The 25,700-nt window shown below is 48.1% G+C and overlaps 1 protein-coding gene across 2 annotated transcripts in view; it reads right to left on the bottom strand.

Moving 5' to 3' along the window:
* ANKHD1 (ankyrin repeat and KH domain containing 1) overlaps positions 1 to 25,700 on the bottom strand; it is a 411,439-nt gene that overhangs the window by 131,722 nt on the left and 254,017 nt on the right. For both annotated transcript variants that reach the window (XM_063928239.1, XM_063928240.1), the window contains exons 21-22: positions 22,353 to 22,528; positions 751 to 913 (exon numbers count right to left, since the gene is read on the bottom strand). In XM_063928239.1, the coding sequence (XP_063784309.1) occupies positions 751 to 913; positions 22,353 to 22,528 (339 nt within the window). The remainder of the gene's footprint in view (positions 1 to 750; positions 914 to 22,352; positions 22,529 to 25,700) is intronic.

Genomic DNA, 25,700 nt, shown 5'->3' with positions numbered 1-25,700 from the left:
CTACAAACCAAGGTATACATTAAACATACTGGGTGGAATTCAAATCTTATCCCGCCTGCAGCCACTAGATAGAAGCCCAAATGGAGCTACTCAGTTGTAGCTCTGTTTGGGTGCGATGGCTGCCGGCATTGGCACTTCAGCCCAGCCCCTCAGGAACGGCGAGCTGAAATGCACAGTGACCTGTTTGGGCACCCAAACAGCACTTTTTTCATGATAGCGCCAAGCACTTTGGGCGCGATAACGGTACTCAATTGACTATCTCCCCCTGCGATCTCCTGTCACTTTAGATGAATTGAATTCCTCCCACTGTCTCTCCTCTTACTTAGTCTATGCGAGAAATACAGTGGCAAATAGCAGGAGGAGCAGTACAGGCCTGGATGGATGGATACATTCTCTCTTAAACCTCATTAGGGTCCCCTAACAGAACCCATGTTATCAAATGGTAAATTGAAGAAGGAGATTGCAGAGTGGGCAAAGTTCCAATATCAGTTTCCATTTGCATTAGCTGTCAGAGAGAAATGGTGGCATACATTGCCTTATGCCTCCAGCAGCAAAGTTGTGCAAGAACCCCTCCGACTACATAAGTTAACACAGATGAAACACTCAAGGACAGCAAGCAAGTCCTATGAACAACAACAATAAATATGTGCATATGAGGTTTTGTTATTACTTGTGCATGGTGCATGGTCAATAAAAAAATCTAAAAACAAAATCTCAAAAGTACCGTGATAAAAACAATTAAATTATTACCTTCCGAAATGCCGACATTAAAGGAGTTATTTTACGATTGTCTGCAGCATCAACATCAGCACCAGCGTGAATAAGCAGTTGGACTACATCAAAATGGCCACCATTAGCTGCAAGCCAAAGAGGTGTGTTCCCTTTCTTATTTCGTACATCAATATGTGAATTCCTGAGACAAAGTATGAAAATAATAAGTAATGTATGCAGTACTACAATATGGGGTTGTAAAAACAGTGCAGGGACATAATTGGAAATATCTAAATCATGTGTTAGGCAAGTCTAGATTTTTATATTCCACAAAAGAAAATCTAGGTGTCAGTTTGAAGCCCATTTTAGCAGTCAGAATAGAGAGTGCCCTCAGTACATACACTGCTGTGCATTTCAAGCCTAAACGTATTGTGAAACAGCAACGCTAGGTAAATTCATGCAGGTCATGGGCATGCAGAAATGTTAGGCTCCATGGCAGCCTAGCACCTGGGGTTTGTCAAGCCCTGGCCCAAGCGCACCTTTAAATAAGGGGATTTTTGTCTTACCTGTAAAATCCTTTTTCGGAAGCAGTGGTGGAAACTGGGACTATGGTGTATGGTGTAGGAGCACTGTAGGCACAAAGGAGTTAAACTTCTGAAGAGTGCAGCAAAGGCTCCTCCTCCCCTATACACCATCTGCTAATGGAAAGTCAGTTTGCAACTTAAGCCTCAAGAAAAGGCACAGGAAAGAAAAAAACAAAAGAGACTGGCACACACACATACACACTGCCCTGGTCAAGAGAACTGTGGCACGGAGTGCCAGCAGAAAGGGAGCGTGAGGGTGGGTGCCCAGTGTCCACCACGGCTTCCGAAAAAAGGTTTTTACAGGTAAGACAAAAATCCCCTTTTTTTAGTCAGCCTAGGTGGACACAGGGAATGTAGGATGTGCCAAAGCTGTCCTTTTACGGGGCAGGAATGTTCCCGAGCTGCACTAAAGACACGACGCCCAGAGGCCGCATCAGCCGATGCGAAGGTGTCGAACTGATAATTTGATGAAAGTGTTTGTGGAAGACCACGTAGCAGCCCTGCAAAGCTGCTCAGCAGAAGCGTTGTGGCGAACCGTTCAAGAAGTGCCAACCGACCACGTGGAGTGAGCCCTCACGGATGCCGAAACAGGCCGTACAGCCAGCAGATAAGCTTGTCGTATGGCAATTCGGATCCAAAGTGCCAAAATTTGTTTACAAGCTGGCCAGCCACGCTTAACGACATCGTAAAGAACAATAAAAGGAGTCCGATTTGCAGAATGACTCAAAGTCCGGAGAGCAAGTACTAAACCCAAAGTGATCAAGGACTCCTCCTGGACATCTGACGTGGCAGGGTCAAGTGGAACCTGGAGACTACTTTAGGAAGATGATCCATCCGAGTACATAGGGCTGCTCGATCCGAGTGGAAAACTAGGAAAGGGGACCAGTGAGATAGAATGCCCAAGTTGGAAACCCGGTGCGCTGAAGCAATGGCCAACAAGTAGACAGTCTTCCAAGTAAGCCAAGATAGATCTACAGAGTCCAGTGGCTCCAATGGAGCCCGCTGAAGCAGCCGGAGTAAAAAGGATTAAGTCCCACAGATGAACACAAAAAAAGGCTGCAAGTGCAACACTCCCTGTAAAAAGGTGTGAATAGCTTAAGAATTGGCCACCTTTCGTAAAGAGAGAACCGAAAGAGCAGAAACCTGCACCTTTAGGGAGGCAAGCCGAAGACTTAAGTTCAAAACCGGCCTGAAGGAAAGCCAAAACCCTGGACACCCGAAATATCAAGGTGTTGAAATGTCCAGCGGAGCACCACTGAAAGTACCTTCGCCACACATGATATATGCGAGATGAAGATGGTTTTCTGGCTGAGAGCATAATGTCGATGACTGAGTCCGAGAAACCCGAGCCCTTAAGACCGACCTCTCAACAGCCACCCCATCAAAGATAGATGAGGTAGGTCGGGGTGAAGGCAAGTGCCCTGGGACAGCAGATCCGGATGAAAAGGCAGGCGATTTGGGAGGATAAATGGAGAGGCTGCAAATGGCTGTGACTTGTTCCTGCTTCAGGCACTGAGAACACGTGGTAAGAGTACAATCCGAGTAAACACTAACCTTCAGAATATGGCCAAGGAGATACCAAAGCTTCCACCAGAAGCGCGCCTGGATCCCTTGTTCGTTACCCGTACCGTGGCAGCTAGTGATGGGAGGCCATCAGATCTAGGAGCAGACGACCCCAGCTGGTCACAAGGAGGTGGAACACTTCTGGGTGAAGTGACCATTCCCTGGAATGGACGTCTTGTCCACTAAGGAAGTCTGCCTCCCAATTCTGGACCCCGTGGATGTATATTGCTGACAGAGCTGGTAGGGAGGATTCTGCCTACCGGAGGATGTGACAGACTTCTTGCATGGTGGTGAGACTTCTGATGCCGCCTTGGAGGTTAATATAGGAGACAGTCATTGCATTATCTGTCTTTATCTGGACTGGCTTGCGTGGCAAAGAGCACTGTATATTGCTCGGAGCTCCAGGACATTGATCTAGAGAGTCGCCCCCTGAGATGACCAATGTCCCTGGAAGGAGTGGCTGCCTGTAACCGCTCCCCAGCCTCTGAGGCTGGCGTTCGTGGTCAGAATGACCCAGTCCTGGATCAGGAATGGGCGGCCCATGGTGACAAAGAATGACCGAAGCCACCACAGGAATGAAAGACAGGTTTCCCTGGAAAGCGAAATCCGGCTGGACTGGAGATGTGACCGGTTCCACCGACGAAGCAATTTGAGCTGCAGAGGTCTGGAATGGAACTGGGCATACTCCCCTATGTCGATGCATGCAACCATCTTGCCTAGGACCCTCATGCAAAGATGGAGGGAGACAAAGCGATGTTTGAGAAAAGTTCTGAGAAAAGTCTAGATGTCCACCACCTTGTTTCTGGGTAGAAACACATGCTGAACCCTCGTGTCTAGGATTGCACCTATATGAAGTATGGATTGAAATGGAGCCAGCCATGAAATTGTAACAGCACAAGTGTGACCCACAGGTGCTGTTGCAAGACCACTTGAGACTGAGGAAGGAGAAGGTGGTCGTCCGGGTATGAAAGAATCCAGACTCCGTGCAAGCGCAGCTGGGCCACTATGACTTTAGTAAAGACCATCAGTGCTATGGAGAGGCCAAAAAGCAGGGCACGGAATTGTTAATGGTTTTTCCGAACTGCAAATTGCAAGAAACGCTGATGGTCTGTCTTAACAGGAATGTGGAGGTAGGCTTCCTGAATATCCAAGGAGGCCATGAAGTCTTCTGGTTCCAGCGCTTGCGTGATGGACCGGAGAGATTACATCCTGAATCTGGAAACAAAGAGAAAATAACCTCTTTAGGTTGAGAATGGGTCTGAAATATCAGTCTGGTTTTTGTACCAAGAACAGATTTGAATAGAAAACCATACCCCTTTGAGGAGATGGAACGGGAACAATGACCACTGCCATCAGGAGGGATCTGATGGAAGACTAAAGGATGCTGGCCTTGCCAACGTCCATTGGCAGACTGGTGGTAGAAAACTGAAGAGGCAGCCGATCTCAAAAAGGAGAGAGCGTATCACCTGGATACTAAGCCTGACAACCAAGAGTCGGGCGTTGAGGTTAGCCAGATGTCGGCAAACTGTAGAAGCCGACCACACACCATGAATGAGTCCTGGTGGGTATCCCAAGCATCAAGCTGAAGGCTTGACGGTTTGCTTGGGGGTTTGACTATGTCCAACCCAGGACTGACGACCCTTTGGCTTGGTTGGTTGGGATGAGGAACCCTGTACACAGGAGGATGACTGCCCCCTTGGTTTGCCCTGTGGGCGAAAGGAGAGAAAGGAAGGTTGTTTGGACTTTGGAGAAGCAGAAAAGCGGCTTTGGATGCAGCAAGGTTGGCCACAATCATATCCAACTCGGGTCCAAAGAGGATGTCATCCAGTAAAGGGGAGAGTCATTATCATGAGCAAAGCCACAAGGTACACCTAGCCGCCACTGAGGCAGATTAAATTTTGGCAACAAAGGTACTAGCATCTCTCGTTGCTTCTAGTGCTAGCTTCTCTAAAATCGTCTACAAAAGGTGAGTAAATCAGAGCATCGTGTCCCAAACTGGGGACAGTCTCTTCAGGGCATCTGCCCAGCTGCTAATGGCTAAAGATATCCAGGCTGAAGCAAATGCAGCTGCGTCTGCATTAGTAAATATTGTCTTGAGGAATTGTCCCAACTTCAGCTGGGTCCCGTAAAGACGTGACCTCAGGAATAGGCCGGGTGGTTGTTTTGACCAATCTGGGTACATGGGCATTAACAGGAGGAGTGGTTACCCATTTCTTTTGTTCCTCATCCGGAATGGATAGAAGGTAAGAATGCAGAGGGACACCACAATTTTTTTTTATTTGGGTATGCCCAGGGTTCCTTGAAAGCTGCACTTAGGCGAGTAGAGGAAGGTAACACTGCGGGATCCCTCTTCTTACGATTTGAAGAAGAGGGCCCCACTATCAGCGGGCGCATCCGTATCTTTAATCTGCAGCCACACAACCTTGATAAGACCATCCACCCTAGTCTGTGTCATACGGTCATCCTGAGGTGGGAGGGCATCCTCCCCCACGTCCTAGGATGATGCATCCTCATCCGAGGAGGCGTCCGATTGGGATTCCTCTGTCAGCGAGAGAGTAAAAGGTCCTGGGCTGGACTTTTGACATATGGTAGAGGAGCTTAGAACCTGTTGTAGGGAACTGGAAACGTGTATCAAGTCTTCCAGATTGAAAAAGATTGCACACCCACGCTGGCTCCGCAGAGGGTTGCTGTGGTGGCTGATGCTGTGGGAGAGACTGACAGAGATGGTAGAGGTTACCTGGAGGCTGCCAGCTCCCACATGGCTGAAGACAGGGATGCCCAATCAGATCCACTCGGCGCATCAGCCGAGCAGCATTCCCAAAGGCCCATGTCTTGCTGCAAACAGGAAAAAGTTTCCTTGCAAGATGTGCAAGTGTATGTGCGCAGCCCAGGAGTGGCCCTTTCTTTCTGGGAGGTTTTGGACGAAGTCCCTTGGATGACATCTTGAAACCTGTAAGGGCAGTATAATGCACACACACAATGTACCTGTATTACCATGTAATGGGCAAACACAAAACACAGATAAACGAACCAGTGTCTGAGGTGCCCAAACACAGCAGAGACTACTGTTAAAAGAAACAGCAGACCCAAGAAGCTGACTAATATTATAAAAGACAGTATATGAAAAATAATAAAGGCTACTCTAAGACCCTAACAGTACCACTTGCAATGTTCGCAGAATGAGAAAATAGAGGTAGAGGTTCACAAATACCCAACCACCTGCACAGACGTGTGGGGTGGGGGACAAATAACCGGACACCAGGACAGTGAGGTATAGGGAAGCAGAGAAATTCTGTCCTCTCTGCTGGGCTGCCGGCTAAAATTGGCCGACCAGCAAGGACAGGTGGGAGGAGAGAAGGTCCCCTTTGGCACCTAAACCCAGGACAGGTTGTGGCCAAGGGGTTGGGGGCAGAAGTACAGGTGATCCCCGCCCTCTCCTGGAACCCCATGGACACCATTTAAGGAAACCCCACATGGATGAGCAATAAAGCCCCTGGTGGTCTAATGGTAGCTCTGAAAGAACAGAGGCCCGCTGCCAGGAACGCCAGGGGCTGCTCCCTCCCCGCTGGTGTCGCAGCGGGAAGCCGCTTACCTCATCCCCTTTCTGGCTGTGCCTCCTCTGTGTGCTGGAGAGATGGCTGGTGAGAGCGGTGGTCCATTCGCCAGCCACCGGGTGGGATGCGTGGAATCCTGCAGCACTGCTGACATCAGCGCTGCTGCTCAAATAAAAGTAATAAAAAAAAAAATTAAAACAGAAGTTTAACAAACCATGCTGTAAACAGCCCACTCCTAAAAAAACTTGCCTGTGCTTGTAGGCACCAAGAAAAAACTGGCATCCCATGAGCAGGTGGGGTATAGGGGAGGAGGAGCCTCTGCTACGCTCTTCAGAAGTTACTCCTTGGTGCCCGCAGGGCTCCTACACCATACCCTACAGTCCCAATGTCCACCTAGGCTGACTAAAACATGATTTATTATTATTATTATTATTATTTTTTAACACACAAGGAGGTGCGGTGATGATTAAACAATATTAAGGGGGAATTAAAATGATGGGGAAATTAGTTGCCTGGTCGTATCAGCCAGGCACCTGCCACACTTTACAGCAGCGGGTCTTCGAACCAAAGTGTTCCATACCGCATAGGGTAGCGAGCAATTTTGTGCTAATTGGGCATTCGGTCAGCCAAAGGGTGCAAAACTGGTGCTAGGAAAGCCGTACAGATAGGTGCCCAAAACCTCTTTTACAAGAAGTGGTATACTAAAGATTAAATACTAAATCATGTGCTTTTATGCTCTTCTACCCAGTCCAGGGCTTAATCCTCCTTTGCAGCTGCTGCCTGGCACTGTGTGCAGCCAGTAAGATTTATTCTGTAAACCAGTATTCTTTAGCTTTTTTCTTTTCATTTACTCAATAAACCGAATATAAATGTACCGTAGAAAAGGGAGATTTAGGTTTTTACCTGTTAAAGCATTTTCTTCAAATCTATAGGGGACGCAGGGATCACTCTGGGTATAGTTAGCAAGTCCAAGGCAAGGAGCGAAAAGGAGGTAGACCAGCACAAAACACAGGCAAAAACATACAGTGGTGGTGAACAGGGAAACCAGCAGTAGTGCAAGAAAACCATGCAAGCCAGGTGCATCAGGGTAGGTGCACTGCTTCCCCTTTGTATTCAAAGAAAAGGATTTAACAGGAAAAAATATAAATCCTTCCTTCTTCGTGCTATAGGGGACACAGGGATGACTCTGGGATGTCCTAAAGCTTTCCTCCAAAGGAAGTGTACCCTCCTGAGCTGAGAACCCTTTACCCAAAAGCTGCATCCAAAGTAGCAAAGGTGTAAAATAAATAGAACTAAATGAAAGTATTGGCAGTGGACCAGGTGGCAGCTTTATAAAGCCGTTTTGAAGAGGCGCCATGTCTGCGGCCCAAGAAATTCACAATGAACGTGTGGAATGAGAAGTCACCATAGCAGGGGCTGGAAGGTTCACCACAGAGTAAGCTTAGCAGATAGTCAAACGATGAAACCTGCCCAAAGTCTGTTCAGTGGCTAGCCTACCTAATTTGTAAAAGTCATACAGGACAAAGAGAATCAGCCGCAAGAAAATACTTAGTCCTGTCCACCATACAGTAAATCCGGAGGGCTCTCTCAATGTCCAAAGAGGCTTACTTTGGCAGAGAATATGGTATATGATCTCCTGGTTGATGTGAAATCTAGACACAACCTTAGGAAGGTAACACAACTGTGTCTGATGAACAGCCCGGTCTGTGTGGAAAAATAAGATTTTAAACCTACCAGTAAATCTTTTTCTCGTAGTCCGTAGAGGATGCTGGGACTCCGTAAGGACCATGGGGATAGACGGGCTCCGCAGGAGACATGGGCACTTTAAGAAAGACTGACTCTGGGTGTGCACTGGCTCCTCCCTCTATGCCCCTCCTCCAGACCTCAGTTAGAGAAACTGTGCCCAGAGGAGATGGACAGTACGAGGAAAGGATTTCAGTTAATCCAAGGGCAAGATTCATACCAGCCACACCAATCACACCGCATAACTTGTGTTAAACTAACCAGTTAACAGTATGAAAAACAACATAGTTTCGGTCCAAAACCGATGAAACTATAACATAACCCTTATTTAAGCAATAACTATATACAAGTCTTGCAGAAGTAGTCCGCACTTGGGACGGGCGCCCAGCATCCTCTACGGACTACGAGAAAAAGATTTACTGGTAGGTTTAAAACCTTGTTTTCTCTAACGTCCTAGATCCGCTGGGACTCCGTAAGGACCATGGGGATTATACCAAAGCTCCCAAACAGGCGGGAGAGTGCGGATGACTCTGCAGCACCGATTGAGCAAACAGGAGGTCCTCCTCAGCCAGGGTATCAAACTTAAAGAATTTTGCAAAGGTGTTTGACCCCGACCAAGTAGCAGCTTGGCACAGCTGTAGTGCCGAGACCCCTCGCGCAGCCGCCCAAGAAGAGCCCACCTTCCTAGTGGAATGGGCCCTAACCGATCTTGGCAACGGCAATCCTGCCGTAGAATGCGCCTGCTGAATCGTGTTACAGATCCAGCGAGCAATAGTCTGCTTTGAAGCAGGAGCGCCAACCTTGTTGGCTGCATACAGGACAAATAGTGCTTCTGTTTTTCTGACTCTAGCCGTTCTGGCCACGTAAATTTTCAAAGCCCTGACCACATCCAGGGACTCGGAATCCTCCAAGTCACGCGTAGCCACAGGCACAACAATAGTTGATTCATATGAAAGAATGAAACCACTTTAGGTAGGAATTGAGGACGAGTCCGCAATTCCGCCCTATCCACATGAAAAACCAGATAGGAGCTTTTATGTGATAAAGCCGACAATTCCGAGACTCGCCTAGCCGAAGCCAAGGCTAGCAACATGACCACCTTCCAAGTGAGATATTTTAACTCCACCGTTTTGAGTGGTTCAAACCAATGTGACTTAAGGAAACTTACCACCACGTTAAGGACCCAAGGCGCCACCGGAGATACAAATGGAGGCTGAATATGCAGTACTCCCTTTACAAAAGTCTGTACTTCAGGTAGAGAGGCCAATTCCTTTTGAAAGAAAATGGATAAAGCCGAAATCTGAACTTTTATGGAGCCCAATTTTAGGCCCAAATTCACTCCAGTTTGCAGGAAGTGAAGGAGACGACCCAGATGGAATTCCTCCGTAGGAGCATTCCTGGCTTCACACCAAGAAACATATTTTCTCCATATTCGGTGATAATGTTTTGATGTCACGTCCTTCCTAGCCTTTATTAGCGTAGGAATGACCTCATCCGGAATACCTTTTTCCGCTAGTATCCGGCGTTCAACCGCCATGCCGTCAAACGCAGCAGCGGTAAGTCTTGGAACAGACAGGGCCCCTGCTGCAGCAGGTCCTGTCTTAGAGGAAGAGGCCACGGATCTTCTGTGAGCAATTCCTGTAGATCCGGATACCAAGTCCTTCGTGGCCAATCTGGAACAATGAGGATTGTTCTCACTCTTCTCTGTCTTATTATTCTCAACACCTTGGGTATGAGAGGAAGAGGAGGAAACAAATAGACCGACCGAAACACCCACAATGTCACCAGGGCGTCCACAGCTATCGCCTGAGTATCTCTTGACCTGGCGCAATACCTTTTTAACTTTGTGTTGAGACAGGACGCCATCATGTCTATTTGCGGCAGTCCCCACCGACTTGTGATCTGCGCGAAGACTACCTGATGAAGTCCCCACTCTCCCGGATACAGGTCGTGTCTGCTGAGGAAGTCTGCTTCCCAGTTGTCCACTCCCGGAATGAACACTGCTGACAATGCGCTTACATGATTTTGCGCCCAGCGAAGAATCCTGGTGGCTTCCGCCATTGCCACCCTGCTCCTTGTGCCGCCTTGGCGGTTTACATGAGCTACTGCGGTGACATTGTCCGACTGAATCAGAACTGGTTTGTCGCGAAGTAATGCCTCCGCTTGACGTAGGGCGTTGTATATGGCCCTCAACTCCAGGATGTTGATGTGGAGATAAGTCTCTAGACTCGACCAAAGACCTTGGAAATTTCTTCCCTGTGTGACTGCTCCCAAACCTCGGAAACTTGCGTCTGTGGTCACCAGGATCCAGTCCTGAATGCCAAACCTGCGACCCTCTAGGAGGTGAGCACTCTGCAGCCACCACAGGAGAGACACCCTGGCTCTGGGGGACAGGGTGATCCTCTGATGCATTTGTAGATGTGACCCGGACCACTTGTCCAGTAGGTCCCATTGGAAGGTCCTCGCATGGAACCTGCCGAAGGGAATGGCTTCGTACTATGCCACCATTTTCCCCAGGACTCGAGTGCAGTGATGCACGGACACCTGTTTTGGCTTCAATAGGTTCCTGACCAGAGTCATGAGCTCCTGAGCTTTTTCCATTGGAAGAAAAACCTTCTTCTGGTCTGTGTCCAGAATCAAGCCCAAGAAGGTCAGACGCGTCGAAGGAACCAACTGTGACTTCGGGATATTGAGAATCCAGCCGTGTTGCTGTAACACCTTCAAAGACAGAGACACGCTGTCCAGTAACTTCTCCTGAGATCTCGCTTTTATGAGGAGATCGTCCAAGTATGGGATAATTGTGACCCCTCGCTTGCGCAGGAGCACCATCATTTCCGCCATTACCTTGGTGAAAATCCTCGGGGGCCGTTGAAAGCCCAAACGGCAACAACTGAAATTGGTAATGACAATCCTGTGCAGCAAATCTCAGGAACGCCTGACGAGGAGGAAATATTGGAACATGAAGGTATGCATCCTTTATGTCCAGGGAAACCATAAAATCCCCCCCTTCCAGGCTGGCGATGACCGCCCTGAGCGATTCCATCTTGAACTTGAACTTTCTCAAGTATAAGTTCAGGGATTTTAAATTCAAAATGGGTCTGACCAAACCGTACGGTTTCGGAACCACAAACAGGGTTGAGTAATAACCCTTTCTTTGCTGCAGTAGAGGAACCTTGACCACTACCTGATGAAGATACAATTTTTGTATTGCATTCAACACTAACTCCCTCTCTGAGGGAGCCGCAGGTAGAGCCGTTTTGAAAAACCGGCGAGGAGGCACCTCTTCGAATTCCAGCTTGTATCCCTGAGAAACAATTTCTATTGCCCAGGGATCCACCTGTGAATGAACCCAGATGTGGCTGAAAAGTCGAAGCCGTGCCCCCACTTGAGCGGACTCACCCAGGGAAGCCCCAGCGTCATGCGGTGGATTTTGCAGAGGCAGGAGAGGACTTCTGTTCCTGGGAACTAGCTGTGTGCAGCTTTTTTCCTCTGCCCTTACCTCTGGCAAGAAAGGACGATCCTCGTACTCTTTTGCTTTTATTAGAGCGAAAGGACTGCATTTGATAATGAGGTGCTTTCTTAGGCTGTGAGGGAACGTAAGGCAAAAAATTCGATTTACCAGCCGTAGCTGTGGAGACTAGGTCCGAAAGGCCTTCTCCAAATAACTCCTCACCTTTGTAAGGCAAAGACTCCATATGCCTCTGAGTCGGCATCACCCGTCCACTGTCGGGTCCATAAGACTCGCCTAGCAGAAACAGACATAGCGTTTATTCTGGAACTTAGCAAACAAAGGTCTCTTTGAGCATCCCTCATATATAACGCAGCATCTTTTATATGCCCTAGGGTCATTAAGGAGTCTGTCCATGCTGCGACAGCACTACAAATCCAGGCCGACACCATTGCCGGTCTAAGAATTGTACCTGAATGTGTGTAAATGGACTTCATGGTAACCTCCTGTCTGCGATCAGCAGCATCCTTGAGGGTAGCCGTATCTTGTGATGGCAGTGCTATCTTTTTTGATAAACGTGTTAAAGCCTTGTCCACCTAGGAGAAGACTCCCATCGTACCCTATCCGTTTGTGGGAAAGGATACGCCATAAGAATCCAGCCTCTTGTCTGGAGATTCCCAAGCCTTTTCGCACAGCTCGCTCAGCTCAAACGAGGATGGAAAAGTGACCTCAGGCTTTTTCTCTTTATACATGTGTACCCTCTTGTCAGGGACAGGGGGTTCCTCCGTGATATGCAAAACATCTTTTATTGCAATAAACATATATCGAATGCCCTTAGCCACTTTGGGCTGTAATTTTGCCTCCTCATAGTCGACACTGGAGTCTGAATCAGTGTCGGTATCTGTGTCCATTATTTGGGACAATGTGCGCTTCTGAGACCCGGAAGGTTCCGGAAACACAGGGACAGGCATGGTCGGACTACCTGACTGTTCCCTAGCCTCAGCCTTGTCTAATCTCTTGTGTAATAAATTTACACTAGCACTCAAGACATTCCACATCTCCATCCAGTCCGGTGTCGGTGCTGCCGACGGAGATCTGACATTCATACACTCCCCCTCCTCCTTAGGTGAGCCTTCCACTTCATACATGTCGACACATGCGTACCGACACACCCCACACACACAGGGAAGCTCTTATCTGAAGACAGTTCCCCACCAGGCCCTTTGGAGAGATAGAGGGAGAGTATGCCAGCACACACCCCAGCGATATATAACCCAGGCAAAAACACAGAATGTTTCCCCAGTAGCACTGAAATAACTTGTTTTTCACCAATTATGTGCCCCCCCCCCCCACTTGAAAAACCCACTGTCACCTCAGTAAGCAGGGGAGAGTCCGGGGAGCTTCCTCTCAGCGCTGTGCTGTGGAGAAAAATGGCGCTGGTGAGTGCTGAGGGAGAAGCCCCGCCCCCTCGGCGGCGGGCTTCTGTCCCGCTCATATTATTCAAAAACAGTGCCCAGCTGTACATGTATATATGTGTTTATGCCATAATAGAGGTTTATATTGCTGCCCAGGGCGCCCCCCCCTGCGCCCTGCACCCTTACAGTGACCGGAGTGTGTGAGGTGTATAGGAGCAATGGCGCACAGCTGCAGTGCTGTGCGTTACCTCAGTGAAGATCACGAAGTCTTCTGCCGCCTTTGAAGCCTTCTTTCTTCTCATACTCACCCAGCTTCTATCTTCTGGCTCTGCGAGGACGGCGGCGCGGCTCTGGGACGGACTCCAGGGTGAGACCTGTGTTCCGACTCCCTCTGGAGCTAATGGTGTCCAGTAGCCTAAGAAACAGGACCTTGAAACTCAGAGAAGTAGGGCTGTTTCTCTCTCCTCAGTCCCACGATGCAGGGAGTCTGTTGCCAGCAGTGCTCCCCGAAAATAAAAAACCTAACTAAAATACTTTCTTAGCAGGAAACTCAGGAGAGCTCCCTGCAGTGCACCCATCTCCTCTGGGCACAGTATCAAACGGAGGTCTGGAGGAGGGGCAGAGAGGGAGGAGCCAGTGCACACCCAGAGTCAAAGTCTTTCTTAAAGTGCCCATGTCTCCTGCGGAGCCCGTCTATCCCCATGGTCCTTACGGAGTCCCAGCATCCTCTAGGACGTTAGAGAAATCAGAAATGGGGTGCGAAAATAAGAATTTACTTACCGATAATTCTATTTCTCGGAGTCCGTAGTGGATGCTGGGGTTCCTGAAAGGACCATGGGGAATAGCGGCTCCGCAGGAGACAGGGCACAAAAAGTAAAGCTTTCCGATCAGGTGGTGTGCACTGGCTCCTCCCCCTATGACCCTCCTCCAGACTCCAGTTAGGTACTGTGCCCGGACGAGCGTACACAATAAGGGAGGAATTTTGAATCCCGGGTAAGACTCATACCAGCCACACCAATCACACTGTACAACCTGTGATCTGAACCCAGTTAACAGTATGATAACAGCGGAGCCTCTGAAAAGATGGCTCACAACAACAATAACCCGATTTAGTTAGCAATAACTATGTACAAGTATTGCAGATAATCCGCACTTGGGATGGGCGCCCAGCATCCACTACGGACTCCGAGAAATAGAATTATCGGTAAGTAAATTCTTATTTTCTCTATCGTCCTTGTGGATGCTGGGGTTCCTGAAAGGACCATGGGGATTATACCAAAGCTCCCAAACGGGCGGGAGAGTGCGGATGACTCTGCAGCACCGAATGAGAGAACTCCAGGTCCTCTTTTGCCAGGGTATCAAATTTGTAGAATTTTACAAACGTGTTCTCCCCCGACCACGTAGCTGCTCGGCAAAGTTGTAATGCCGAGACCCCTCGGGCAGCCGCCCAAGATGAGCCCACCTTCCTTGTGGAATGGGCCTTAACAGATTTAGACTGTGGCAGGCCTGCCACAGAATGTGCAAGTTGAATTGTGCTACCAATCCCACGAGCAATCGACTGCTTAGAAGCAGAAGCACCCAGCATTGTTGGGTGCATACAGGATAAACAGCAAGTCAGATTTCCTGACTCCAGCCAACCTGGAAACTATATTTTCAGGGCCCTGATAACATCCAGCAACTTGGAGTCCTCCAAGTCCCTAGTAGCCGCAGGTACCACAATAAGCTGGTTCAGGTGAAACGCTGACACCACCTTAAGGAGAAACTGGGGACGAGTCCGCAGCTTTGCTCTGTCCGAATGGACAATCAGATATGGCTTTGTGAGATAAAGCCGCCAATTCTGACACTCGCCTGGCCGAGGCCAGGACCAACAGCATGGTCATTTTCCATGTGAGATATATCAAATCCACAGATTTGAGTTGTTTAAACCAATGTGATTTTTTAGGAATCCCAAAACTACGTTGAGATCGCCCAGTGCCACTGGAGACATCAAAGGGGCTGTATATGCAGTACTCCCTTAACAACTTCTGGACTTCAGGAACTGAAGCCAATTTCTTTCTGGAAGAAAATCAACAGGCCGAAATTTGAACCTTAATGGACCAATTTTGAGACCCATAGACACTCCTGTTTGCAGGAAATGTAGAAATTAACCTAGTTGAAATTCTTCCGTGGAGCCTTCCTGGACTCACACCCTGGCACATATTTTCACCTAAGTGGTGATAATGTTGTGCGGTCACCTCCTTCCTGGCTCTGACCAGGGTAGGGATGACCTCTTCCGGAATGCCTCTTTCCCTTAGGATCCGGCGTTCACCCGCCTTGGCGTCAACGCAGCTGCGGTAAGTCCCGGAACAGACACGGTTCTTGCCGAATCAAGACCCTTCTTAGTATCTCTTGAAGTTCCGGGAACCAAGTCCTTCTTGGCCAAACCGGAGCCACGAGTATAGTTCTTACTCCTCTCCTTCCTATCATTTTCAATACATTGGGTATGAAAAGCAGAGGATGGAACACATACACCGACTGGTACACCGACGGTGTTACCAGAGCGTCCCAGCTATTGCCTGAGTGTCTCTTGACCTGGCGCTTCAGGTGGGACGCCATCATAACCACCTTTGGTCTTTCCCAACGGTTTACAATCATGTGGAAACTTCCAGATTAAGTTTCCACTTTTCCGGGTGGAATTCATTTATGCTGAGGAAATCTTCCCAGTTGCCCACTCCCGGAATGAACACTGCTGACAGTGTTATCACATGATTTTCCGCCCAGCGAAGAATCCTTGCTGTCATTGCCCTCCTGCTTCTTGTGTCGCCCCGTCTGATAACGTGGGCGACCGCCATGATGATGTCCTACTGGATCAGCACCGGTTGACTTTGAAGCAGGAGTCTTCCTAGGCTCAGAGCATTGTAAATTGCCCTTAGCTCCAGTATATTCATGTGGAGAGAAGTCTCCAGACTTGACCACACTTCCTTGGAAATTTTTTCCCTGTGTGACTACTCCCCAGCCTCTCAGGCTGGTATCCGTGGTCCCCAGAACACAGTCCTGAATGCTGAGTGTGCTGCCCTCTAAAAGATGAGCACTCTGCAGCCCCCACAGAAGAGACACCCTTGTCCTTGGAGACAGGATTATCCGCTGATGCATCTGAAAATGCGATCCGGACCATTCGTCCAGCAAATCCCCTGAGATCTGCCGAATGGAATCGCTTCGTAAGAAGCCACCATTTTTCCCAGGACTCCTGTGCATTGATGCACTGATACTTGGCCTGGTTTTAGGAGGTTTCTGACTAGGTCGAATAACTCCTTGGCTTTTTCCTCCCGGAGGAACACCTTTTTCTGGACTATGCCCAGAATCATTCCTAGGAACAGCAGACGTATCGTCGGAAAACAGCTGCGATTCTTGGAATATTTAGAATCCAGTCGTGCTGTCGTAGAACTACTTTAGATAGTGCTCTTCCGACCTCCAACTGTTCTCTGGAACTTGCCCTTTTCAGGATATCGTCCAAGTAAGGGATAATTTAGATGCCTTTTTTCTTTGAAGAAACATCTTTTCGGCCATTACCTTGGTAAAAGGCCCGGGGTGCCGTGGATAATTCAAACGGCATCGTCTGAAACTGATATTGACAGTTCTGTACCACGAACCAGAGGTACCCTTGTTGAGAAGGGCAAATTTGGACATGGAGGTAATCCTTGATGTCCAGGGACACCATATAGTCCCCTTTTTTCCGGTTCGCTATCACTGCTCTGAGTGACTCCATCTCGATTTGAACCTTTTATGTAAGTGTTCAAAGATTTCAGTTTAGACTATGTCTCACCAAGCCGTCTGGCGTCAGTACCACAATATAGTGTGGAAAAATAATACCCTTTTCCTTGTTGTAGGAGGGGTACTTTGATTATCACCTGCTGGATATACAGCTTGTGAATTGTTTCCAATGCTGCCTCCCTGTCGGAGGGAGCCGTTGGTAAAGCAGACTTCAGAAACCTGCGAGGAGAAGATGTCTCGACTCTCCAATCTGTACCCCTGGGATAATACTTGTACTATCTAGGGGTCAACCTGCGAGTGATCCCACTGCGCGATGAGACTCTTGAGACTACCCCCCCCACCTTGAGTCCGCTTGCATGGCCCCAGCGTCATGCTGAGGACTTGGCAGACGCGGTGGAGGGCTTCTTTTCCTGGGAAGGGGCTGCCTGCTGCAGTCTACTTCCCTTACCTCTATGTCTGGGCAGATATGACTGGCCTTTTGCCTGCATGCCCTCATGGGAAAGGAAGGATTGAGGCTGAAAAGACGGTGTCTTTTTCAGCTGAGATGTAACTTGGGGTAAAAAGGTTGGATTTCCCAGCTGTTGCCGTGGTCCCCAGGTCCGATGGACCGACCCCACTAACTCCTTCCCTTTATACGGCAATACTTCCATGTGCCGTATGGGATCTGTATCACCTGACCACTGTCGTGTCCATGACATCTTCTGGGTGATATGGACAACGTACTTATCTTGATGCCAGAGAGCAAATATCCCTCTGTGCATCTCACGTACATATATATAGAATGCATCCTATTAAATGCTCTATATGAATAAAATATTTTCAGTCAGGGAATCCGACCAAGCCAACCCAGCACTGCATCTCCAGGCTGATGGCGATCGCTGGTCGCAGTATAACCACCGTATGTGTGTATATACTTTTTAGGATATCTTTCCAGCTTCCTATCAGCTGGCTCCTTGAGGGCGGCCGTATCTGGAGACGGTAACGCCACTTGATAAGCGTGTGAGCGCCTTATCACCCTAAGGGGTGTTTCCCAACGCGCCCTAATTTCTGGCGGGAAAGGGTATAACGCCAATATTTGCTATCGGGGTAACCCCACGCATCATCACACACTTCATTTTATTTTATCTGATTCAGGAAAAACTACAGGTAGTTTTTTCACTCCCACATAATACCCTTTTTTGTGGTACTTGTAGTATCAGAAATATGCAACACCTCCTTCATTGCCCTTAACGTGTGGCCCTAATGAGAAATACGTTTGTTTATTCACCGTCGACACTGGATTCAGTGTCCGTGTCTGTGTCGACCGACTGAGGTAAATGGGCGTTTTTAACGCCCCTGACGGTGTTTCTGAGACGCCTGGACCGGTACTAATAGTTTGTCGGCCGTCTCGCGTCGTCAACCGACCTTGCAGCGTGTTGACATTCTCACGTAATTCCCTAAATAAGCCATCCATTCCGGTGTCGACTCCCTAGAGAGTGACATCACCATTACAGGCAATTTCTCCGCCTCCTCACCAACATCGTCCTCATACATGTCGACACACACGTACCGACACACAGCACACACACCGGGAATGCTCTGACAGAGGACAGGACCCACACTAGCCCTTTGGGGAGACAGAGGGAGAGTTTGCCAGCACACACCAAAACGCTATAATTATATAGGGACAACCTTATATAAGTGTTTTCCCTTATAGCATCTTTATATATATCTCAATATCGCCAAAATCAGTGCCCCCCCTCTCTGTTTTAACCCTGTTTCTGTAGTGCAGTGCAGGGGAGAGCCTGGGAGCCTTCTCTCCAGGCTTTCTGTGAGAGAAAATGGCGCTGTGTGCTGAGGAGATAGGCCCCGCCCCTTTTTCGGCGGGCTCGTCTCCCGCTATTTAGTGAATCTTGGCAGGGGTTAAATATCTCCATATAGCCTCTGGGGCTATATGTGAGGTATTTTTCGCCAAAAAAGGTTTTCATTTGCCTCCCAGGGCGCCCCCCTCCCAGCGCCCTGCACCCTCAGTGACTGCCGTGTGAAGTGTGCTGAGAGGAAAATGGCGCACAGCTGCAGTGCTGTGCGCTACCTTTAGAAGACTGCAGGAGTCTTCAGCCGCCGATTCTGGACCTCTTCTTACTTCAGCATCTGCAAGGGGGCCGGCGGCGCGGCTCCGGTGAGCATCCAGGCTGTACCTGTGATCGTCCCTCTGGAGCTGATGTCCAGTAGCCAAGAAGCCAATCCATCCTGCACGCAGGTGAGTTCACTCCTTCTCCCCTAAGTCCCTCGTTGCAGTGATCCTGTTGCCAGCAGGACTCACTGTAAAATAAAAAACCTAAGCTAAACTTTCTCTAAGCAGCTCTTTAGGAGAGCCACCTAGATTGCACCCTTCTCGGCCGGGCACAAAAATCTAACTGGAGTCTGGAGGAGGGTCATAGGGGGAGGAGCCAGTGCACACCACCTGATCGGAAAGCTTTACTTTTTGTGCCCTGTCTCCTGCGGAGCCGCTATTCCCCATGGTCCTTTCAGGAACCCCAGCATCCACAAGGACGATAGAGAAAAGACAATGCGCTCAAGTCTGACACTCTCCGGGCCAATGCGATGACAAGAAGGAAAAGTCTTCCACGTAGGCAGACAAATGCCCAGAGTGTCCAAGTGCTCAAAAGGAGAAGACTAGAGAGCCCTAAGAACCAAAAAGATAAGTTCCAACAGAGGTTGCACATGGAGGACGCCCTGAAGGAATGCCCATACATCGGGCATCAGTGCACTCTGCCTCTGAAAGATAACAGAAAGGGCTGAAACCTGTACATTCAACAAATAGAGCCAGATACCCAAATTCAGACCTACTTGCAGGATACACTGCACTCATGAGAGCAGGCACAACTTGGGGTTGAAGACTCTAGCCGAACACCAAAGTCAGTCCTCCAAACCTGGTGATAAATTCTGGCCGAAGAAAGCTTCTGGGCATTAGGCATGACACCCTTCTTGAAAATCCCTTCGATCTCAAGAGCCACACCGTCAAAGTGAGATGGCTCAGAGATGGATGAAAGCATGAGCCCTGAGACAGAAGATCTGCTTGCAGAAGACGACGCAGTAGAGCATTGCTATACTAAGCCCACTGTGACCAATGTGGAGCACAGAAAATCACAGCGCCTCCCTCCAACTTTAATTTGTGAAGGATCTGCAGGTTCACAGAGATTGGAGGAAAGATGTAAATAAGCAAGAATATCCATTATATTGCTGGATTGTCCACTAAGAGAACTCCGGGATCTCTGGTCTCAGCAGCTTGTGGCTGTGTCAAGATTCCATCATATACATGTCCGGCAGGCCCCAATGGAGACCAGGAGCTGAATGACATGTAGGCCCCACTCTCCGGAGTGTACATCCTGCCAGCTCAGGAAGTCCACCACTCAATTCTGGACACCGGGAATGTAGACTGACGCAGAGCCGGAATAAAACCTTCTGCCCACTGGAGAATGTGACTCACACCTTTCATGGCGCCGCGACAGCAAGTGTCACCTTGGTTGTTTGTGTGTCCAACAGCACATTGATGGGATGATGCTCTGTACACCGCTCTGAGTTCCATGGATAGCTGGATCTCCTGAGCCATCCACCGACCCTGGAAAGTCTGATGACGCTTCACGATCACCCACCCCTGAAGATTTGCGTCTGTGGTGAGTCTGACCCAATCCTGGACTCCTCTGAAAAGTCAGGGCGTAGCCTTGGGAAACTACGCATTTGTCATGGTCTGCAACACATTGGAAAGAAGCAGAAGCTGGACTCCAGTTATGCAGCAGGCTTTTCAGCTGGCTTGGTAGCGGGTCTTCTGCTTGACCAGAACTGCTTAAACCCAGGACTTTGATCCCTTGGAAGAGAAACCCTGGAATCTAGAAAAAGACTTTCCTTGCGGAGGAAAGAAATTAAAGTTACATTTTCTCAACCAAGGAGGAGCTGCAGAAGGAAGGAACACAGTCTCGGACACTGCCACTGTAGCACAAACCTGACCAACTCAGGATCAAAAGAGAACCTCCCCTGAAAGGCACACACAGGTAACAAAGAGACACAAAGTACTCCTGTACATTATACATTCATACAGAACATGTAATGCCCAGAAACAAATGGGCAATAATGCTCAACAAACCAGCCCCAACAGGGGTAGAAGCAGCCAATGGCATAACGTGAACGCCGACAGTGAGGGGTGTGTGTATATTATAATAGAAAAAACATATATAAAAATAAAACATATATAAAAATAAATATATATATATATATATATATATATATATACATACATACACACACACACACACACAAATGAGGAGCGCGAGGTATAAGTAAACGGTTGTATACATACATCTCAAAAAGAAACAAGTGTATCACACATCGAGCCGCTTGTCTCTTTTTTGAGATGTATGTATACATAGGTTTCTACTCATTAATTGCTTACAACCGTTTACTTATACCTCGCGCTCCTCATTTGTTTCTTTACATGTACTCTAATTAAGCCTGTGGTACGGCTTTACCTGGAGGAAGCAGCGGAAAACAAAAGATTTTAATCAGGAGCTGGAAAATTGGTACTTTGAAATATATTGGACTAGTTTGAGTGTTGCGCGATTAATCTTCTGCTGACATAGATAGATAAATATATATATATATATATATCTCTCACAAAGGTTTCACTATCTCAGTCTCACTCAAAAAATTCCGTATTTCAGAATATTCTGTATTTTGGAATATTTGGATATGGGATACTCAACCTGTACAAACGATGGGTTCCAGTGAGGATTAACACATGTCCAGGACAATACTTTACGTGTCCCTCCTGGATGACATGCATGGAGCCTCAGCCACCTCTGATAGATATAGGCTTCCCAAAGGGCTCCGCCATGAGAAATTGCTTTCCATCCAAATGGAAGCCTCCATGTGTCGGACATAGGGCTGCCATGACAAATGTCCACCATCTGCCCCCCATGTTGCCATGTTGTGATGACTATTCCTGAAGCAACCCTCACATGCACAAAAGATATAACCTATACGCCAGAAGCATTACTGTTCTAATGGAGCTCTATCACTTGTCTCTCGAAAACATTTTAAATCATCTCTCACTGGTAAAATGTCTCCAATAAATTAGAACATCTGACAGAACACTGTTGTAATGCGGTTACATTGTTTTTGTAGTACAGGTTGAGTATCCCATCCCTTGGGACCAGAAGTATTTTGGAACAATTGCATACCATAATGAGATAATATGCCAATGGAACCCAAGTCTAAGCACAGAATGCATTTGTGTTTCATATACACCTTATACACTTTTCCCGAAGGTCATTTTAGCCAATATTTTAATAACTTTGTGCATTAAACAAAGTTTGTGTACATACACAGAATTCATTTATGTTTCATATACACCGTATACACACAGCCTGAAGGTCATTTAATACTATATTTTTAATAACTGTGTATTAAAGTTTGTGTACATTGAGCAATCAGGAAACAAACGTTTCACTATCTCCGTCTCACTCCAAAAATTCCGTATTTAGGACTATTTGGATATGGGATACTCAACCTGTAAATTGTGGACATGACTTTCTTTGAGGTCACTTACCTATCAATAAGAAGTTCACAGAATTTATAATGTCCTTTGTCTGCAGCAATGGTTAAAGCAGTATCTCTAGATGAAGGCACTGGAGGAGAATTGACATCAGCTCCCTTGTCTAGAAGGACTCTTCCCACCTCTGCATATCCTCCTGAAGCAGCTTCCATCAGAGGAGTCAAACCTGTCTGTTAGACACAATACATACGGTTTAAAGGGAAACGGACATTAGGCCGACAGCACTTAAGGTCAGTGATGGCTACCCTTGACACTCCAGCTGTTGTTGAATTACATATACTAGCATGCCATGCTATAGTTTTGTGATTTGGCCATGCTAAAACTGATGCAGGGCATGCTGGGATGTGTAGTTCAACAACAGCTGGAGTGTCAAAGTTAGCCATCACGGACTTAGGTTGACAGTCATTAGGACGACCACTATTAGTCGACATGGCCAATAAGTCGACATGAGTTTTTCACTTTTTTAAAAAACAACAACCTTTTATTTCATACTTTACGATCCACGTGGACTACAATTGGGAACGGTAACCTGTGCAGAAAGCAGCAAGGTACCTTGCCTGAAGCTCGTCGAGTGAAGCGAGGGGACACGGTGCACTAATTGTGGTTCCCCATCACTTTACAAGAAAACACCAAAAACAGCAAGAAGAAAAATAAAACAAACTCATGTCGCTCTTTTTCCATGAAGACCTAGTACATGTCGACCTACTGCATGTCGACCAATAGTGGTGACCTAATGATCCATACCCGGTTTAAAATGCTGGCTAATGTACTCCCTACAACAGGGTCCTACATGTGTGCAGTTTCAATCTGTGTGTTAGTATAACAAAATGTAATTACTTCATCATGTGTAAAATAATGAGAGTCATGGTAAGACCATGGTTAAATCTTTCTGCGAGGTACACTGGATTTCACAGGGAATAACATAGGGGTGTAAGTTGGATCTTGATCCGAGGCACCAACAGGCTAAAGCTTTGACTGTTCCCAAGATGCACTGCACCGTCTCCTCTATAAACCCGCCTCCTGGCACTGGAGCTCAGTTTTGTTAACCAGTGCAATGCAGTAGCAGGTAAGAGAGACAGTAGATGTTAGCCACATAAAACCACATTCTCATGACAGGAGAAGGTACCAGCGGCTAATGCCATACAAACCCAAAGAAGCTACGTACGTCAGGGTGGGCGCCCTGTGGAATCCAGTATACCTCGTAGAAAGAGATTTAACCATAAGTCTTACCATAAATCTAATTTTCTGCAGCGGGGTACACTGGAATTCCACAAGGAATAACATCGGGGGATGTCCTAAGGCAGTTTCTCATGGGAGGGGACACACTGTAGCGGGCACAAGAACCCGGCGTCCAAAGGAGGCATCTTGGGAGGCAGAGGTATCAAAGGCATAGAACCTGATGAATGTGTTCACTGAGAACCACGTAGCCGCCTTGCACAATTGCTCAAGGGACGCGCCACGGCGGGCCGCCCAATAAGATCCAACAGACCAAGTAGAATGGGCCTTAATAGCAGCAGGAGCTGGAAGCCCAGCCTGTGCATAAGCGTGTGCAATCACCATTCTAATCCATCTGGCTAAGGTCTGCTTATTCGCAGGCCAGCCACGTATGTGACATCCAAAAAGGACAAAGATAGAATCAGATCTCCTAAGGTAGGCGGATCTCTTCACATAGATAGGGAGAGCCCGTACCACCATCCAAAGACCACTCTTGGAGGACAAATCAACAGAGATAAAGGCAGGAACCACAATCTCTTGGTTAAGGTGGAAAGATGACACCACCTAAGGTAGGTAACCAGGGCGAGTTCTAAGAACCGCACGGTCACTGTGAAACATCAGAAAAGGTGACCGACAAGACAAGGCACCCAAGTCTGAAACCCGTCTAGCAGAGGCAATATCCAGCAAAAATAAGACCTTAAGCATAAGCCATTTAAGGTCCACAGACTCAAGAGGCTCAAATGGAGACTCTTGCATGGGCATTCAGAACAGACAACTCCCATGGAGCCACAGGAGGGACATAGGGAGGTTGAATTCGTAAAACACCCTGAGTGAAAGTGTGAATGTCAGGAAGAGACCCAATCTTTCTCTGAAACCACACCGACAAGGCAGATATATGAACCTTGAGGGGGGACAGACGAAGGTCCAAGTAAAGGCCCTGTAGCAGAAAAGCCAAAAGTTTGGCAGTACTCAACTTGTGTACATCGTAATTCTTAGCCAGACACCCAGTGAAGTAAGAATTCCAGACCCTATAATAAATCCGAGGGCTTTCAACATAGTTTGAATGACCGCTTCAGAAAATCCTTTGTCCCTGAGGAGTGAAGCTTCAAGAGCCACGCCGTCAAAGCCAGTCGGGCCAGATCCTGGTAGACACAAAGAACCTGAACGAGGAGGTCTGGGCACTGCGGAAGCAGAAGAGGACGCTCTGTCGAGAGACCCTGCAGGTCTGAGAATCAATGCCGCCTGGGCCACGCTGGAGCGATTAGAAGTAGTATTCCTTCTTCTTGCTTGAACTTCCTTAGTACGGCAGCCGAAAATTCCATGGGATTGCCAGTGTGTCCAAGAACGCTGTTGAGGATCCATTGTTCTTGCTCCGAAGACCAGAACCTTGCGATTGTGTTGAGGCGCCATCAGGTCTACATCTGGTAGGCTCCACTATCCGGCGTGTACTTCCAGACGACTGAGGAAGTGCGCTTCCCAGTTGAGGACCCCTGGAATTAACACTGCCGATATGGCTGTCAGATGGCATTCCGCCCATTGAAGAATCTTTGACACTTCCAACATTGCCATGCGGCTTCGCGTGCCGCCTTGATGATTTATGTACGCCACCCTGGTGGCATTGTCCGACAGTACTTGAACAGGCCTGTTCTGTACCAGAGGCAGGGCAAGTTACAGAGCATTGAACACTGCCCGCAACTCCAGAATATTTATCTGGAAGAGAGATTCCTCCCTGGTCCATCAACCCTGAAGAGAGTGTTGCTCCAACACCGCGCCCCAACCCCGCAGACTGGCATCCGTTGTTAGGAGGACCCAGTTGGAGATCCACAAAAGACGACACCTGCTCAATTGTTTGTCAAGGAGATCATGTGAGATCTGATACAGTGAGGCAGGCCGTCCCACCTGGCAAGGATTAGCTTCTGCAGAGGGCGAGAGTGAAATTGAGCGTACTCTACCATGTCAAAAGCCGACACCACGAGGCATCGTACTTGCATCACAGAGTGTATCGACACTCATGGGCGAGAGAGGAAGCATCTTTATCCTGTCCTGAAGCTTCAAGGCCTTCTCTGGAGACAAAAGTTGGTTGTGTGCATCCAGTAATGCCCCCAGGTGCACCATGCTCTGAGCAGG

The sequence above is a fragment of the Pseudophryne corroboree genome, chromosome 6 (assembly GCF_028390025.1).
Source record: "Pseudophryne corroboree isolate aPseCor3 chromosome 6, aPseCor3.hap2, whole genome shotgun sequence".
NCBI classification, from domain to species: domain Eukaryota; kingdom Metazoa; phylum Chordata; class Amphibia; order Anura; family Myobatrachidae; genus Pseudophryne; species Pseudophryne corroboree.
The sequence above is the reverse complement of the archived record's forward strand: the minus strand, read 5'-3'. Positions and strand labels throughout refer to the sequence as shown.